The sequence below is a fragment of the Lathamus discolor genome, chromosome 3, assembly GCF_037157495.1.
Source record: "Lathamus discolor isolate bLatDis1 chromosome 3, bLatDis1.hap1, whole genome shotgun sequence".
In the NCBI taxonomy this organism is placed as follows: Eukaryota; Metazoa; Chordata; class Aves; order Psittaciformes; family Psittacidae; genus Lathamus; species Lathamus discolor.
In genome coordinates, this window is record NC_088886.1 from 110,520,717 (window position 1) to 110,537,550 (window position 16,834).

Below are 16,834 nucleotides of genomic sequence, written 5' to 3' on the forward strand. Positions count from 1 at the left end.
ACCCCAGACACAGATATTTTATGATCATATTCTTAAATGCATTAAACCAAAGACAGAGAAGTTGAAATGGTTATTCCTTCTAATTGCCTTTCTGACTCTCCAAAATCCCTCTTCTGTTGCATTTCTTCGAAACAGTTGTGCAGTAAAATTCACGTGGGAGAAACAGAAATTCTACTCAGAACCGACTAAAAGGTTTAAGGGGTTTCATTATGTGAATTTTTCTTACTGAGAAATGGCAATAAATACTGAGAAAATATGATGTCATATTAGAACAGAAGAGCTAACTTGAATCTAAAATGTATGATTTACTTTCAGTCACATAGGAAGAAAGGTATGTTTATGCTAGTAACATACTCCATAATTTCACCCCTTGTCATGTGTTTCAAGGCTTAGAATCATTCATGCGAAAAAAACTGGCAAAAGAGATGCTACAGGAGGTGGAGACATAGGAGAGGAGCAGCACTCTTTGGAAACACCAGCACCAGGCCGCAAACGCAGACGAAAGGGAGGGGACAGTGATTATGATGATGATGATGATGACGACAGTGATGATCAGGCAGATGAGGATGACGAGGATGAAGAGGACAAAGAAGATAAAAAAGGAAAGAAGGCAGAAGTTTGTGAGGATGAGGTGGGGGATTTTAAATACAGTGAAACTTAACTAGTAAATTAAAACTTAGCTTCCTTCTGTTTCTCTGCAGTATGGCACTGCTTCCCCAAAAATCCCACAATAACAAGGAAGAATAACTTATCACCAGTATTTTTGGATTTTTGGAATAAGTTTTTTTTCCAGATATTCCCCTCCCCCTCCCCCCCTCCCCCTTTTTTGGGGAACTGTTACAGTATGGGTCGTGGTGTTTTTGTTGTGGTGGTTTGTTTTTTCTTACTTGTCTTACTTTTGTTGAAGTTCTGAAGGATTGTACCAGATCTAGAGAGCTACACTTTTGTTAGCAAATAAACATAACTGTTGTTTTCTCTTAGGAGAATAAAGGTCTATTATTATTAGACTAGTTAACAAAGTATGAAAGAAGTGTAAAGTTATCTACTATAAAGTTTACCTTTGACCTTCCTGTGTTGGTTTTTTTTTCCATGACTTTTATAGAGTAGGAACTGCCCAACTGCATTTGATCACAAGATGCTAAATTTTACTAGTCAGTATCAGATAAGATACAGGAAGGATCACTGAAACTTTTTTAGCTTGTTAAGCTGAATTGTATCTACGATAGTCAAAAATTTATTTTTTTTATTTTAATATAGAAGTGTTACAGGCCTGTAAGATGCACTGTAGAACTATAGAATTCTCTACTGGATGAAACCTGATAAAGGAGTCAAGCAATACTGAGCACTATATTTTAGTGCACTGAGTGTTGGATTATTTGTTAGAAAATAATCTATTTATGCAGGGTTATTGAAGTTCAGAGTAAGGTTTTATGGGTGTGGTGGATGTGGCTGCTTGAGCAATGCATTTATACAACATGGTACGTGAACTCCAGTCCTCACGAACACTTCATTAGACACTACTAATTTCTGGGGTAGGAACAGCCCTTTGTGCTGTCTTTCTGGATTTATTTTACATACTGTAATGTGTGTGAATTTAAGAGACTACCTTAGAGGCATAACACGAAGCTCTTAAAAAGTTGTATTTCAAAATGAAAAATAAGTAATATTTTGGTTCCATTTAGTACAGGCTCCTGTTTTGGTGCACTGGGCATTTTGTAGACAAAAGTCCTGGAACTCCAGTGGAGACAGAAGTTCATTGCATTCATGCTGTATGTGTATGTTACTTCAGAAGACTTCACTCTGGTGCACTCTTACAGAGACAAAAAATACAGCACCAGTATCTTCTGGTGCAAGCGACTGGTAGCTCCTAGGATTTTAGTTGTATTCTTTTGGAAGCTTACTGTTACCCCCAAAGACTTTCTTGAACTAAATTAAAGCTCTCTTTATGGAAATGACTGTAATTTTTAAACTGTGTCAAGAAGGAGGACACTATAGACTTAATCATGGGTCCATTTCTCTTCAGAGATTAGCAAGATTAATACTTGAACTTCTATAGGAGACTTGTAATTTAAAATGGCTCTCCAGTTTCTTGTAGACATTGGAATAAAATGAACAAAGACTAATAAGATTTTAACAGATTCTGTTATTTCATGCATGAAAACCATGTACAAATTAATTTGAATATCCAAAAAGCTTCCTAGAAACTAAAGATTAGATTTGATAGTCCTAAGTGTTCATGCAGAAACTGAATTATTTCTTCCAGAAAAAGATGTTTTCAAGTGAATATTTGGCCACAAGCTTTCTCCTTTGTATGCATCTGGAATGGTTTGGAAAGATTCAGTATATATCTTTTTCCAGTTATGTTGTTCCTAGTCAAATATATTAAAGAAGTACAAAATTTGAAGTTTTTTACCCTTAGAATTTACGTCTCATTTTCTGTTACATCTTTTAACTGCAATATTAGTAAGACATGGCAGTGTGATTTTATCCTGAAATAAATTTGGCATGACAATATATTTGGTGCTTACAGGATGATGGGGACCAGACAGCAAGTGTTGAAGAACTAGAGAAGCAGATTGAAAAACTGGCAAAGGTGAGGGGTCATTTGTCTTTACACTGTGGCTTTGGTCACTGGGTGTCGTGAGTTAGAATGTTATCAGTAATTTTCAATTCTCCAACTTAATCAAAATAAGGGTCAGCTTTTGTTTCATGAAAATATGAATAGTGCTACTGAATTGTGAATTTGGTCTAGTGGTACTAAGTTGTTATGACCCGAAAGACAATTAGAAAGCTCTTGATAATGTATTTGCACAACTCAGAATAAAAAGTAGTATATTTTTTATCCAGACCTGATTGATGTACTTTTGTTTGTTGATCTTAGAAAGTGATGATAAATTTGGTGTACTAGAAGCAATGACTTTTGTGTTATACAAATGATTGCAGTTCCCATTCCCTCCTACAGTTGGCTAACTTCTGCAGCCATGTTCCAAGCCGACACAGGGGGAGCCATCTTTGCTTCAGATTTTGAAAGAAGAAACAGTGCAATAGAGAAGAGAAATGTAAATGAGAGAGAATGTAGTAGATGGGGTACTCATGGCCCATGCTTTTACTCTTCTTACTAGAAAATTTGTCATTTAAGACTTTGTTTCCTGGTTTCTTTCACATTGCAAATTGCAATAAATTAACAATTCAGACTTAGACCTGACTTCCAGCAGTGTCAATTTAGCAGAGCGAGAATTGAGTAAACAAACTGAAATTCTTGTTGGCCCCCTTCAGAGAACTGTTTGTGTTTGAATACAGAATTTATTTTCAGACATTATTGTTCTCACTCTTTGATGAACCAGTTAAAATATCTCACTAGTTTCCCATCAGAAGCTGCAGTGTCAGCTGCCTTCAGTGCTCTGTGTACCATTTGCTGTTATTGTATAATTGAGAGGATTTCAGTGGTTCTTGTGCAATGAAATCTTTGATCCTTTTACTCTTTGAGAGTCAGTGTTAATAAGATAGCCTACATTGCAAAATACGTTTTTAAAGGAAGACTGATAAACTTACGCTGAACCAGGAAGTGATGGAACTGATGTTTGGTTTGGTTTTGTTTTTGTTTTTGTTTTTTTTTTTTTTAAGGGAGCTCTGTAAGTAAAATCAAGGCAGCAATTAGAGTAGAACTTCACATAACGCAGAGAGAAAATATCTCTTAAGAGAGCTTCATCATGTGACTCTTGAACTTCTGTTCAGTCTGGCAGCCAGGACATATTTTCTGTTATACCAATTTTCCTCTTCCCCCCATTGACTTATAATACTTTACCTTTTTCAAAACAGCAACAGAGCCAGTACAGAAAGAAGTTATTTGAAGCTTCACACTGTTTGCGTTCAATGATGTTTGGTCAAGATCGTTACAGGCGCCGATACTGGCTTCTGCCCCAGTGTGGTGGTATTTTTGTAGAAGGCATGGAAAGTGGTGAAGGTAAGAAACATAGAGGGATAATATCACACCAAGGCATACTTTGCCAGGGTGTCCTGTGGATCTGTGTAGGCTGTAATCTTGTGCAGCAAGGCCTTTAGGCTTCACCTTCAACCAGGGGCTAAACAGGCTGCTGTCAGTAGACGTGTCTATTCATATGGTGCTCTCTGCTCTTTCTGATAATGAAACATCAGCTAATGTCTTTCAAATTGAAGATTAATATTTTGGAAGTTTTCAGCTGTTACAGTTCTCTATGTTATGATTTTTAATTTTTATCAACATGCAATCTTTTTTGGCTCTTTCTGAACTATTTACACTTCCCTGTGATGGTGAACTCCGCATATGAAAACTAGGATGACCATAGAATGCAAAAAACCTGAAACCTTTTTATCTTCAGTTGTGGTATTTTGTGCAAATATACAGGCCATTGTGTGCTTAAAGATTTGATACATGTCTGGAAAAAACTACGAAAATTATTTTCACTCACTGGAGTACTGTGTTTTCTAATGAACAGTATGGTTTAATCTCTTTATTTTACCAAGTGATCTTTCTTCCAATCCAGCAAATACTGCAGGTCTGTTGATTTTTTGTTGGGTTTTTTTTTTTTTTTCTAAAATTAGTATGTAATTTTGTGGTTGTGACAGTTGTGTACTAACTGTGATTGAACTTTTTCACACACTTTAAATTGGATAGGTGCGTAAAATATGTATTAATCTGACCTTTTAGTAGGTATTAGCATTTTTAAACATAAGCATTCATTTGGTCACAGAAAAATCCTTCCTAATTCTGATATCGATGAAGCAAAGCTGCGTTACTCTCACAATTTCACCAGAATAACAAAATAAATAAAATCTGATACACATCAGAACAGTTTAATCTCATGAGAACTGCATATTCTAGAGAGCTGTTTAATTAAAATAACTGAAACATTACAGAATGGAATGAAATCTGAGCCCTATTTTGGCCCCTCCAAAGTAAGCCATAGAACTTTGCCTAGATCTAATCTTGATTTTCAAGTTATCTTTCAAAAATGGGCAACATAAAAATTAATTTGTCTTTTGTTCTGCATTATTTTATGCTGTATGTTATGAACTGTTCTGCACATGACTAGCTGGATACAGAAGGTAAATTGTTATATGCTGTGCTGCTTGCATTCCTTTTGTTCACTGTGTTTTATTTATTTCAAGCAGATGAATCCCCAAATGCTTCAGAAATTGTACACAAAGAAAAATCTTTGAAATCCAACTCTGTTTTAAGACAGTAAAAACAAAAGAACACAAAAGTTTTAGCCAAAAACTGTTGTGCAAACCCATATTTTTTAATATCTTAATGAAAGTTTAATTTCCCTGAATAACAAAATGGACATGCTCTTAAGTTCTCAACTAACTCCCTCTTCCCCTCAGCTCTTAGTTTGCCTTTCTACAGTTTATCCACTCCTAAATTCTATATCTAAACATTGGAATTGTGAGATATAAAATGTTGGATGATCTGTCCATTTAAAAAAATACTTCTCCTTCCCTCGTCTTGTAGTCATTTTGGTTCTTGCGCTGTTACTCAAATTGTTTCTATTTTGACGTATGCCACAGTTGTGGACATGTTCTGAAGTTTTAATGGGAGGCTGATCCAGGCTGTCCAGAGAGACCTTGAGAGGTGGGCTAGTGTGAACCTCATGGAAGTTCAACAAGGCCAAGTGCAAGGTCCTACACCTGGGTCAGGGCAATCCCGAGCACAAATACAGGCTGGGCAGAGAATGGATTGAGAGCAGCCCTGAGGAGAAGGACTTGGGGTTTTGGTCGATGAGAAGCTCACCATGACCTGGCAATGTGTGTGCTTGCAGCCAGAAAGCCAACCAAGTCCTGGGCTACATCACCAGCAGGTTAAAGGGGGTGACAAAAAAAAAGGAAATAATTGATCTAGCATGTGTTGAGCCAAAAGTGAAGTAATTCTTTAATGGTTGTAATAAAAATGGTCTAAATTAGTTGGTCTGTTATATTTCATCTGTGTTTCTTGTACATTTTTAGGCCTAGAAGAAATTGCAAAGGAAAAAGAGAAGTTAAAAAAGGAGGAAAGCCTGCATATCAAGGAAGAAGAATTTGAGGCAGAAGAAAAATTACACTGTTTGAATACAACTCACTGTGAGCAAAAGGAAGATCCGAAAGAGAAGGACAACACTAATTTATTTTTACAGAAGCCTGGGTCTTTTTCAAAACTAAGCAAACTGTTAGAGGTAGCAAAAATGCCACCTGAATCTGACATTATGTCCCCTAAACCTAACGGCAGTGCAGCAAATGGCTGCACGTTATCTTATCCAGGTAACTCAAAGAACTCTCTCTGCAGTCTTCAGCCTACTGTATCACAAAGCACCATTGAGAAGTCTGATTCTAATAATCTTTTCAGTCCTAATGCAAGTGGGACAGGAAAATTTTATGGTTCGCCCCTAATTCCAAATGATCAGTTGTTAAAGACTCTTACTGAAAAGAGCAGACAGTGGTTCAGCCTTTTACCGAGAACACCCTGTGATGATATGTCAGTTACCCATGTAGATACACCAGCTACTACAACTTCAGTTACTCCTCAGTCACATCCACCGTCAAAGTCACCTTCACCTGTTCCATCACCTCTTCTGGGCTCAACTTCTGCACAGAGTCCAATGGGATTAAGTCCTTTTGCATTGTCACCACTGCAGGTAAGGAAATAAATACATTTTTGAACAGTCTGAATTTGCTATGCTTATTTGGGCAGAATTTGTTTAGACAAATCACTTCACGCAAGTGCTGTAATTTTAATTCCTTTTTTTTCTTCTAATGCCTAATTCCATGTTACAGAAGTTTTACAATACTGTATGTTTTTTGATTAAAAAAAGATTACGATAGGTAAAATTAGGTGAGCCAATGTATGATATTTTGTATTTGTGGTTCAGTAACCTAATTTTGCTTTTAGGAGGTTGGCAACTGGTATTAAATCAAAAGCAAACTAGTTTTCAGAAATGTGACACACCACACCCTCCCTTTAAAAGCTGTTATTTTTTAATCGTTAACAGGACCATAGTATTATATATTAGCATTACATTAGTTTTTATTAAACTAATCAAAACACTGTGTAACAGCTTCCTTTATGTTTTGATTATTGTTAAACATATAGCATCCTAATCACAATTCAGCTTTCTTGGTAATAATAATGGTAGTTGTGATTGTGTTAACAACATATTCTATATAGCAGGTGAAGACTGGACTACCTATGATGGGACTTCAGTTTTGTGGATGGCCTACAGGAGTTCTTACTTCGAATGTTCCATTTCCATCTCCTTTACCTGCTCTTGGATCAGGGTTGGGATTATCAGAAGTGAATGGTAACTCATTCTTGGCATCTAGTGTTTCTGCAAGTAAAAGTGAATCACCAGCACTACAGACTGAAAAAATAGCTTCTGCCCCTTCTATGACAACTGAAGTAGCCAAGCCAGTAGATTATCCTAACCCAAAACCTATACCAGAAGGTAAGTACACAACAGTGAGATAGAATTATGTGAAGGGTAATCTCTACAGTGCCACTACAATGTTACAATTCAGTTTATCTTTTTAAAAATAATTTGCCTGTTGAATTTGGCTGGGTGATTTCTCTAATCTGATTTTGTGTGATCACATAAAAAAATGCCTCCAATGTATATGCTTGTCTTGATTTAGAAATGCAGTATGGGTGGTGGAGGATTACCGATCCAGAGGACCTAAAATCTTTGCTTAAAGTGCTGCATCTCAGGGGAATAAGAGAAAAGGCCTTACAAAAGCAAATACAGAAACACATGGATTATATCACTCTGGCCTGCATCAAAAATAAGGATGGTATGTAACTGATATTTATGTTACACATGTTGGGGCATAAGATGACTGGCATAGAGCTCTTAGAGATATATATAGTAGCGGCTGGAGAAAAAAAGATAAAGGTCTCATTGTCTGTAGCTGCTTTTTTACCAGCCTTGTTCCGGAAGGTTACAGAAATGGAGAAATCCTGTTTAATATAAATAGCGTTAGTGGCAGAAGCGTTATTAACTTCTTTAAGCTCTTTCCATCTCTGTATGTGCAGCTTCTCCTTCCCCTTCTTGCCTTTAAATTTTGAGTTTGAAAACTTGCAGAATTTGTTATTCCTATTTGGTATCTTAAGAGTAGAACACTTTTACAACAGTTCTTCAACGTTTGACTGGAGTGACAGGAAAATCAGTTTGAATTTACTCTGAGAAGTTATAATGCTAACAAAAATAATGTGATTCTCAAATACAGTTGCAATTATTGATATCAATGAAAATGAAGATAACCAGGTAACTCGAGATGTTGTGGAAAACTGGTCAGTAGAAGAACAAGCAATGGAGATGGATCTTGCTATTCTTCAGCAGGTGGAAGATCTAGAGAGGAGAGTTGCATCAGCTAGTTTACAAGTTAAGGTAAAACCAACTTTTAGTAAAATGTCTCTTTAAGTGGTAAGAATTTAAAGTAGATAGTAGCAGTCCTTTTGCTGTTGGTAAGTGTCTTCTTACTCCATCTCTATTTGTCTGCAAATAAACCAAATACACTGCAGCAGTATCATGGATATTTGTGTTTGAAACATTTTTACTGCGCTTAAATCTTCAGCTGAAGATGCTCAGAATGGCAGTTCCTGAAGAGTTCTTGTACAGTGTGAAGCTCCCTGCACATTTTGTTAACCTGTGAATGCTAAGATTTTATTGCATGTAGACTGCTTAATTATAGTGCTTAATGATAGGTTTGCCACATTTCTGCCTGTCTTGCATGATTGTTGCTGTTAATGCTTTCAGAAAAGCTTTCAAGTACATCATAATACTTTGCTTGAGTACTGTAAAGTCATGGAGAACATGGGATGGTTGTGAGTGTGAAAAAGTTAGGAATTCATTGGCTGTCATTATGATTTGGAATTTTTTGGTTGTATAAGGATATCAAATTGCATATATTTAAGCATAGCACAGATGTAGTAGTATCTGGGATCTAGTGCGTTCCAGGGGTGGATGTTATTTCTGTGACCAGTTGATACTGTTTCTTGAGCCTGTTGGACAGATAAACCTATTCTGATGTTTCGACCAGTAGAACAGGATACTTCAAAAGGAGATAAAAATGCAGACTGTTGCAGAATGGTCCCTTCAGAAAGTCTGGTAATGCTTGTGTTTTTTGATTAATTATTTTAGTTCTCTGGATATTTTGGAAACTGTCTCTACAGATGGATTACAAGTAACCAAGATCTACTGGAAACAGCGCTTCAGTTACTTAGTTTGATTCCATAAACCAGTTCCTCTGTTTACACACTAAGTTAACAGCAACCAATAAATGCACAAACCTTTCTATTAACATAGGGTTGGCTGTGTCCTGCACCTGCATCAGAGAGAGACGACTTGGTATATCGTGAACATAAGTCAATTACTAGATTGCACAAGAAGCACGATGGAGATTGTGCTGGAGGCGGAGAAGGCAGTACAAGCTCTCTAGAGCGGAAGAGTGACAACCCTCTAGATATAGCTGTAACCAGGCTTGCTGACTTGGAGCGGAACATAGAGCGAAGGTATCTGAAGAGCCCCTTAAGTACCACCATTCAGATCAAACTGGATAATGTGGGCACAGTTACTGTCCCTGCTCCTGCACCATCCATTAGTGGTGATGGTGACGGGTAGGTTATTGAGATTAACTTGAAAAATTATTGTGCTTCTTTGCTAATTGGAGCCTATTTTCTTATTGCCTGTTATCTATGTACTTTCTTGTATGTCTGTGATCCATATGGATCATGTTATTCTGCATGGTGCTTTGTAAAGATATTTTTTGTTATGTTTGTTGATAATCTCGCAAAGTTATCTTACATTTAACTGGTTGTGACTAAGCTTTGAGGCACGTAGCCACAGTCTGTGCACTACATGAAATTTAGTTGCTTAAACCTTATACTTATTGGCTGTGTATGTTTTGTCATTGCTTGGCTTTCAATGTGATTATGATTGTTCCACATTTAAACATAAGCAAACATGGATGTGACCTACTTAATTACTGTGTATTTCAATGCAGAACTGAAGAGGATATTGCTCCAGGGCTAAGAGTATGGAGAAGGGCATTATCAGAAGCGCGCAGTGCTGCACAGGTAGCTCTGTGCATTCAGCAGCTACAGAAATCAATAGCATGGGAAAAATCTATTATGAAAGTTGTAAGTGTTTTTAATTTAAAAAAATAATACTGTAGCTAAACTATTTTTGCTCTATCCTGTTTTCCCACTTAAGGCATTAAGATACCATAGTTGTTAATGCATTTCTTATTACTGTTTGTAAAACTTAATACAGTATTAACTACATTGTGCATAAAAAATGAAAGCCTAATGGAAAAAATTGTTTCTTGCTTAGCAAATTCAGCATCCTGGACTTTTTAAGATAAAAAGCCCCGTAACTGGTTACTTTATTTAAGATGGTAGTTACTCTTTGCTGTTAATATTTAGGTAAAAAAGTCATATCTGGCTCTATCTGATGGAATATTTCTGATCTCATCTGTGACATAAACTTTTTGAGGTTCAACATCACATACCTCAGTTAAGGACTTAAATTTTTCAGAAAGTTGAGATGTTCCAAATGTGTGGCTTCTTTGCATGCTCACTTCCTGCAACTGAACATACAAACTGGGCAGATAGCCTGAAATACTTGTTTCCTAGTACACATGACATGTAGATCTGTGTTAACTGTATATACATAGAAGGCATGCAAAATGCATGTATCAAAATTTTCATGGACCTCTGAATCTCAAATTTCTGAAAACAAAAATATTACTACAGCAGTAATGATTCTGACGTGGTTAAGAATGGCCAGTGCTATGTACAGGGTGGCTAAAGTGATTCTTCCATTAGTGGTCTTTTCCCTAATTTTTTAATTTCTGCCAATCCTGTACAGTTTCTAATTACATCTGGACAATTAAAGGATGTTTTAAATAAAAACTGTAGTGTAAGGCTGTACATTTGAATTTATGTAGCTCTAAGTTTAAAGCTGTATCTTTAGAGCAAAAAGTTTCTGAATTTAATAGGAGCAACTGAAAAGGCATTTGAATGTTTCAAGGTAGTATTTTGTCATCCAGAAAAATTGTACAGTGTCATGCTCAATTTGAATGAAATGTTCTATGCATTTAATTACACATTAAATGTAAATGTTTGGTGAAAACACATAGAAGTCTTTAAGTTCCTGAAAAAGAAGTCCAGATATAGAAGAGTATCAAAATAGCACACTGTATATAAGAAAATCGGTAAGTCATTAGATACTTTTAAATTAGTGTGAATTCTGGGAAGTGCTAGGACCATTTATTCTGCCTTTCTGAATTTGTTCATGGTGGCCTTTGGATAAGATCCTTACTGATTATTATTTGAAAATACTGTCATGAAATACAAATTATTTTTATGAAATAGCAACTTATCTATTGCATATACAATATCCAGATGTGTTCCCAAATGTAGCCTTTAGATTAGTTCCTTACGTATATTCTTTTACAAGTGTGATCATTAGTAGACTGCTAAAATGAAAATAATTTTGAGAGTGAAAAACTGAATTAAAGCTATTTTTGATGTATTATAGTACTGCCAAATTTGTCGAAAGGGAGATAATGAGGAACTGCTGCTCCTTTGTGATGGTTGTGATAAAGGCTGTCACACCTATTGCCACAGACCCAAGATAACTACCATACCAGATGGTGACTGGTTCTGTCCTGCCTGCATAGCAAAGGTAATACTAACCATAAATGTGAAATAACCTTTGTATAGATGGTAGTTATAGGTCTACCGGCGCTTTTTTCAATGAAAATAATTGTGTGTGTGTTTTATGTTGGGCTGCCATTAAATAGAGATTAATAGTTTTATTCAACTCAGGTGCTAATTACAGTTAGTGCCAAATGCTTAAGAAAGTTATTGATGACATTTGTGAAATAAAGGAATTGTGTTGCAGTGGTTTACAGTAGGTAGTGAAATCTGCATATTCTTAATCTGGAAAAATACAATGTAAAAATACAGGTTTAGACAACTTTAAGACCAAATAGTATTTTGATAGGAGAGTATAAAATGTTAGGGTTTAAAAATTGTTCGAACTATCTAATGTAGTCTTAGTAGCACAGGTAGAGTTTAGTGCTTTTGATGCTGTTGCTCTTCATGATTTTTTTTTCTATATTTTCATTCTTTGCCTGTCAATGAGTCTTTTCAGTGGCATCACTTGCTTGACTTGACATGCCGCAGAGCTCCTATTCTAATAATTAGAAGGATTACTTCAAATACTTTGCTGTGTTATGATGCTGTCAATACCCATAATTGTAATTTCATTTTAAATGTATCCTGCCTATATGTGATTCTCTATTAAATACTGTTCCTTTTCCCTGTTTCTTCTGTTGTCATACTCAGGTTATGTCTGCAGTTGTCTTGTAGCCAAGCTATCTGTATCTTCAATATCAAACTTTCTGTATCAGTTGACTCCATCCAAGACTTTCAAAAAACTCTTTTCTAGTTTTCTGTATCTTGCAAATAATACAGCTGCGGTTACATCAGTCTTTCAGGAATAGACAAACATTTGTCTAAAACTATGCCAGTCTGGTTTGTTAGGAGATGCTTTTTTACCGGTCTGAAGGTCAGGTGCCTGAAGCTTCACTACTTGCCTTTAGAGAAGAGCAAAAAGTGAATAGTCTCTGATATTAAATATTTCAGTTGGTTTGGTGCTTCTGTTTGTCTCTGAGCTTCATTGCTGTCTATCAGTAATAACCGATTTCTGTAATTTCTTGGTTATTGCTTATTTCAATTCTCTCTATTGCAGGCAAGTGGTCAGACTCTTAAAATAAAAAAACTTCAAATCAAAGGGAAAAAAAGTAATGAACAAAAGAGAAGCAGGAAATTAGCAGGAGATACAGAGGATGAAGACACAGCAACTACAAGCGCCTCCTTAAAAAGAGGAAAAACAGAACCTAAAAAAAGAAAAATGGATGAAAATGTTTCTGTAAGCCAATTAAAGCAAGAAAATTTCACTGCTATTAAGAAACCTAAAAGAGATGACTCCAAGGACCTGGCTATATGCAGGTAAAGTAAAAATTCTAAACCTGGATAAGTGTTGTTGAAATAAGTAGTGCCTGATTCTTTTTGTCTGTGTTCTGGGGAACAGGAACTTACTCTTTGTCGTGTATGCATACAGATTGTGATAATTTGTGTGTACATATAATGGATTAATGTGTGCATGATGGGAGTAATTGCTGTATTTGGTAATGAAGCCCAAGAGGGAATGCACCAAATGTTAGAATGTAGTCCGTGAAACTTGGTAGCACTGATACTGATAGCATTCAAGTGATGATTATCTGCCATGTCCAAAAGGCGTTGCATTTCAGAAGAAGACACAACACTAGGAATGCATCTTCCTTTGTAGTATTGCTAGTCACTCAGAAGTAGCACATTTTAGCCTTATCATAGTTTTGGGAAGCCAGTATTTTTAACTGAAAAGTATTTTATTCCAGTATTTTACTGGAAACCCAGTAAACCCGGGTTTACTGGTTTGCAAATGGTTTACATTGAGGTTCAAAGTATTCAAGTTGCAGGGCCAAGTTTTTCTTTCAGAATGTTGAGAATTTCATCTTACATACGTTGCCTGGCGAGAACTTAATGCTACTGTAGATACTTGGTTGTCTGTCCGTTCTCAGCCTTACACAGGGCACAGAATAAAGTGCTTTCCTTTTATAAAGTGCATACGTTCGTGAATTTATGGAACAGTGAAAAACCTCTGTAAATAGGTGAATAACTTAAGATACTGATTTAAAACCTTATTTTATTCAGCATGATTCTCTCGGAATTGGAAACTCATGAAGATGCCTGGCCTTTCCTACTTCCTGTAAACTTGAAACTGGTTCCTGGTTATAAGAAAGTTATTAAAAAGCCTATGGACTTTTCCACCATTAGAGACAAACTAAGTAGTGGACAGTAAGTAAACCTAATGTAAATTTTACTTTACGTTTAAAAGAATATTTAAACATTCAAATACTGTTTTTTTCAAAATGAGTTAAACTGTTTTTACCTGCCTGCTCTGGCACCTCTACGATTACTTTTACAGTCAAAATAAAACTTCATATCTAATTGAAATAGCATGTGAGGAGGGAGAACCTATGGAACTGGTTGCAGAACAATAAAGCTGACAGGTTAAATGCACAAAATCAATCATCAGGAAAAACTTCCTTTCCTCATCCTGTCTCATGGAGACATCTCAGTGTTATTCCATATAAGCAAGAACCAACTGTGTGGGCTTTAAGCTGATGGAGTCCCTGTAAATAATGTAGGTGTGGAGTTAATTGATTGTGAGAGGCCAGGTAACATTCCAGTAATGGTGGTTAATCATTTTATAGTCCTAGAATTAGCCTGCACAACTTTCTGAAAAAGACACTATATGCCTCTGTTCCCCTTTCCTCCTTGTTACATCCCTGTGCTCTAACAACAGCCTGCCACCACAGAAAATTCTGTCCTTGATTGTCAAGACTGACCCACTTCAGTGTCTGTCAGCTCCACACAAAGCAAGTTCTGTAGGGTATTTCCTGTTAATATGTAAATAAGAATTTAAAAACTTAAAAGTATAACATGTAAAGCATTCATTGAATATTTTGTGGCTGGCTGTAAAGTCACTGATGTCAAGGTAGTTCATTCTCATGTAGTTATAGTGTTTTTTCCTTTTGATTCTCCATGTTCCAGAAATCATTCATCTTTTTCTTCTTTCAGGTACCCTAATCTTGAAGCATTTTCGCTAGACGTCAGGCTTGTTTTTGACAACTGTGAAACCTTTAATGAAGATGATTCTGACATAGGCAGGGCTGGCCACAACATGAGGAAGTATTTTGAGAAAAAATGGACAGAGATTTTCAAAGTGAGCTGAAGTTACCGGAACTTTTTCTTCTTTTATTCCCTATTGTTTTTTTGTCATTAAATGAGGACTGATGAGACCAGCAATGTGAACTGTATTTACATGAAAAGTGCAAGGCACATGCATAACTAATGACTGTTTTTTTCCTTTAAAATATCACAATTGTGATACTAGTTCTAAAGGCTTCACTCCTACAGCAACCATGGCCCCTTGGTTATTGGTTTGTGTGTTTTAACAAACTAATTTAGGTAGAACAGGGAAGCACACCCAAAGAATTTCAAAGAAAGGGGTGTTATAGTGCAATAGCAATTTAAAATATATCAAAACGCACTGAATATTCAACCACCAGAGCTCTACTAGGGGAAATGGTTCTTTTCCCTTTCAATAAATATCTATTTTTCATTTTTTTACTTTGTAGTTTATTTTTTAGTGAATGTATTTAATTTTATGAATTATTTATGATTATACAGCATTCAGAATCTTCGTTTTCTGTGAAAAGGAAGAACTAGAAAATTGCTTTAAATCTTGAAAATACAACAAGGAATGTTTTAAAATATAAAACAAAGCCAAGTAAAACTGTTTACACTGATGTGCTGTAAAAGCACTAAAAATTAAACTTTACTGTAGAGTTACAAGTACATTTATATATATGTTGCTGCATCACTTGTGTAGTTAAATTGTATTTCAAGACAGTGAAGAAAAATTGAGACATGTATATACTGTTCATTATTGTTTATATTAAGTCTTGTTTTAAATATGTATGATGTGTACATATTGTTTGCAGACATTATTGTTTATGCCTTAGGAGGACGGTAGCATTTTATTTTAGTCTTAAGGTAATTATAGCTATATGGGTTGTACAGTAATTATCCTCTACCAACACTGTGGAGTCTCCTTAATCTTGGTAGTGCCTGCCTTTAAAACAGGGTGTAGGGGATATTAGTTTTCCATTTTTCTATTTTGTTATATGATTTTAAGCCACCACGGCCTCAAATTCAAGTATAATCATTTGTATCCATGTGGAATAAAATTGTGACAATTTCCTACGCACACAGTATTTTTTCATAGAAACATTTCCCTCCATTTGCCTTGCCACAGAAATAACAAAAAAGACATTTGTAACCACTGTGTTTTAATCTACTGTGTGTTGTGGTGGCCTGTTGGGCAGATAGATCAGATTTTTTTTTTTTTTTTTTTTTTTTTTTTTTGTACTAATGTAAGAGGACTTGAAGTTTTATTTAAAGAAATGTTGTGGAAAGGTAGCATTCTTTTTCTTTTCCTTTTTTTAGGAGTGTTATTTTTCACTAGTATGTGTGGCACGGATAAAATAAAAGACTGTTTTGCAAACCAGATTTTCTTGGCGATTTTAATACTTCAGATCCTGTATATACAGGAATTTTTTAAATAATATCTTGGAAGTCTTGCATTTAACATTCAGTTCTTATTATGATACTTCTAATTCTCCTGGCCCTTTAATGGTAATTCTAAAAGAAGCAATGCCAAGCAGTCAGAGTGCAGTTCAACTGCCTGTTAGAATGAGCATAAATAACATTAGCTGAGGCCTTCAGGTGTACTTGGGCTGCCTAGCATTTGACCAGTTTCTTCCAGTCCTGTTCACTGTTACAGTCTGAGTGCAGGTGATAATGTAAATGCATGCCACATGTAATGTTTCTTAAAACCACTGACCATGTAAAGGTTTTGCCCTTTTTTTTTTGGTCTGCAGAAGGGTGTAAGTCATACTCCTTGCTGTGACTATAGAAAATAGAATTACAAATGAATACTGTGGAACCCCATTACCTATAGCTCCCTCCTCAAGTAATGTTTTGAAGTTCCGTGTGTGGAGGTGTTTTTTGCTTTTAAACTAGAGTTTCTAAACCTTGTTTTATCTATGCTCTTGCTGTTATGCTTCTTGTCTCTGCTGAGAAAGAACAGTCAATGTTTGGTTTTTTAGTAAAATACTTGTTTCCGTTGCCCTCCCCAGAATATCTGGTTCA

The 16,834-nt window shown here is 35.8% G+C and overlaps 1 protein-coding gene across 9 annotated transcripts in view; it reads left to right on the forward strand.

The window, feature by feature from the left end:
* BAZ2B (bromodomain adjacent to zinc finger domain 2B) overlaps positions 1 to 16,190 on the forward strand; it is a 136,397-nt gene extending 120,207 nt beyond the window's left edge. For 8 of the 9 annotated variants that reach the window (XM_065671152.1, XM_065671153.1, XM_065671155.1 and 5 more), the window contains 13 exons: positions 388 to 631; positions 2,531 to 2,593; positions 3,820 to 3,964; positions 5,983 to 6,647; positions 7,178 to 7,454; positions 7,642 to 7,797; positions 8,233 to 8,393; positions 9,312 to 9,622; positions 10,009 to 10,144; positions 11,547 to 11,693; positions 12,765 to 13,024; positions 13,769 to 13,912; positions 14,699 to 16,190. In XM_065671152.1, coding sequence (XP_065527224.1) covers positions 388 to 631; positions 2,531 to 2,593; positions 3,820 to 3,964; positions 5,983 to 6,647; positions 7,178 to 7,454; positions 7,642 to 7,797; positions 8,233 to 8,393; positions 9,312 to 9,622; positions 10,009 to 10,144; positions 11,547 to 11,693; positions 12,765 to 13,024; positions 13,769 to 13,912; positions 14,699 to 14,852 — 2,863 coding nt within the window. In that variant the 3' untranslated portion in view covers positions 14,853 to 16,190. The remainder of the gene's footprint in view (positions 1 to 387; positions 632 to 2,530; positions 2,594 to 3,819; positions 3,965 to 5,982; positions 6,648 to 7,177; positions 7,455 to 7,641; positions 7,798 to 8,232; positions 8,394 to 9,311; positions 9,623 to 10,008; positions 10,145 to 11,546; positions 11,694 to 12,764; positions 13,025 to 13,768; positions 13,913 to 14,698) is intronic. The other variant, XM_065671161.1, reaches the window with a different exon arrangement.
* Positions 16,191 to 16,834: the final 644 nt, after the last annotated feature.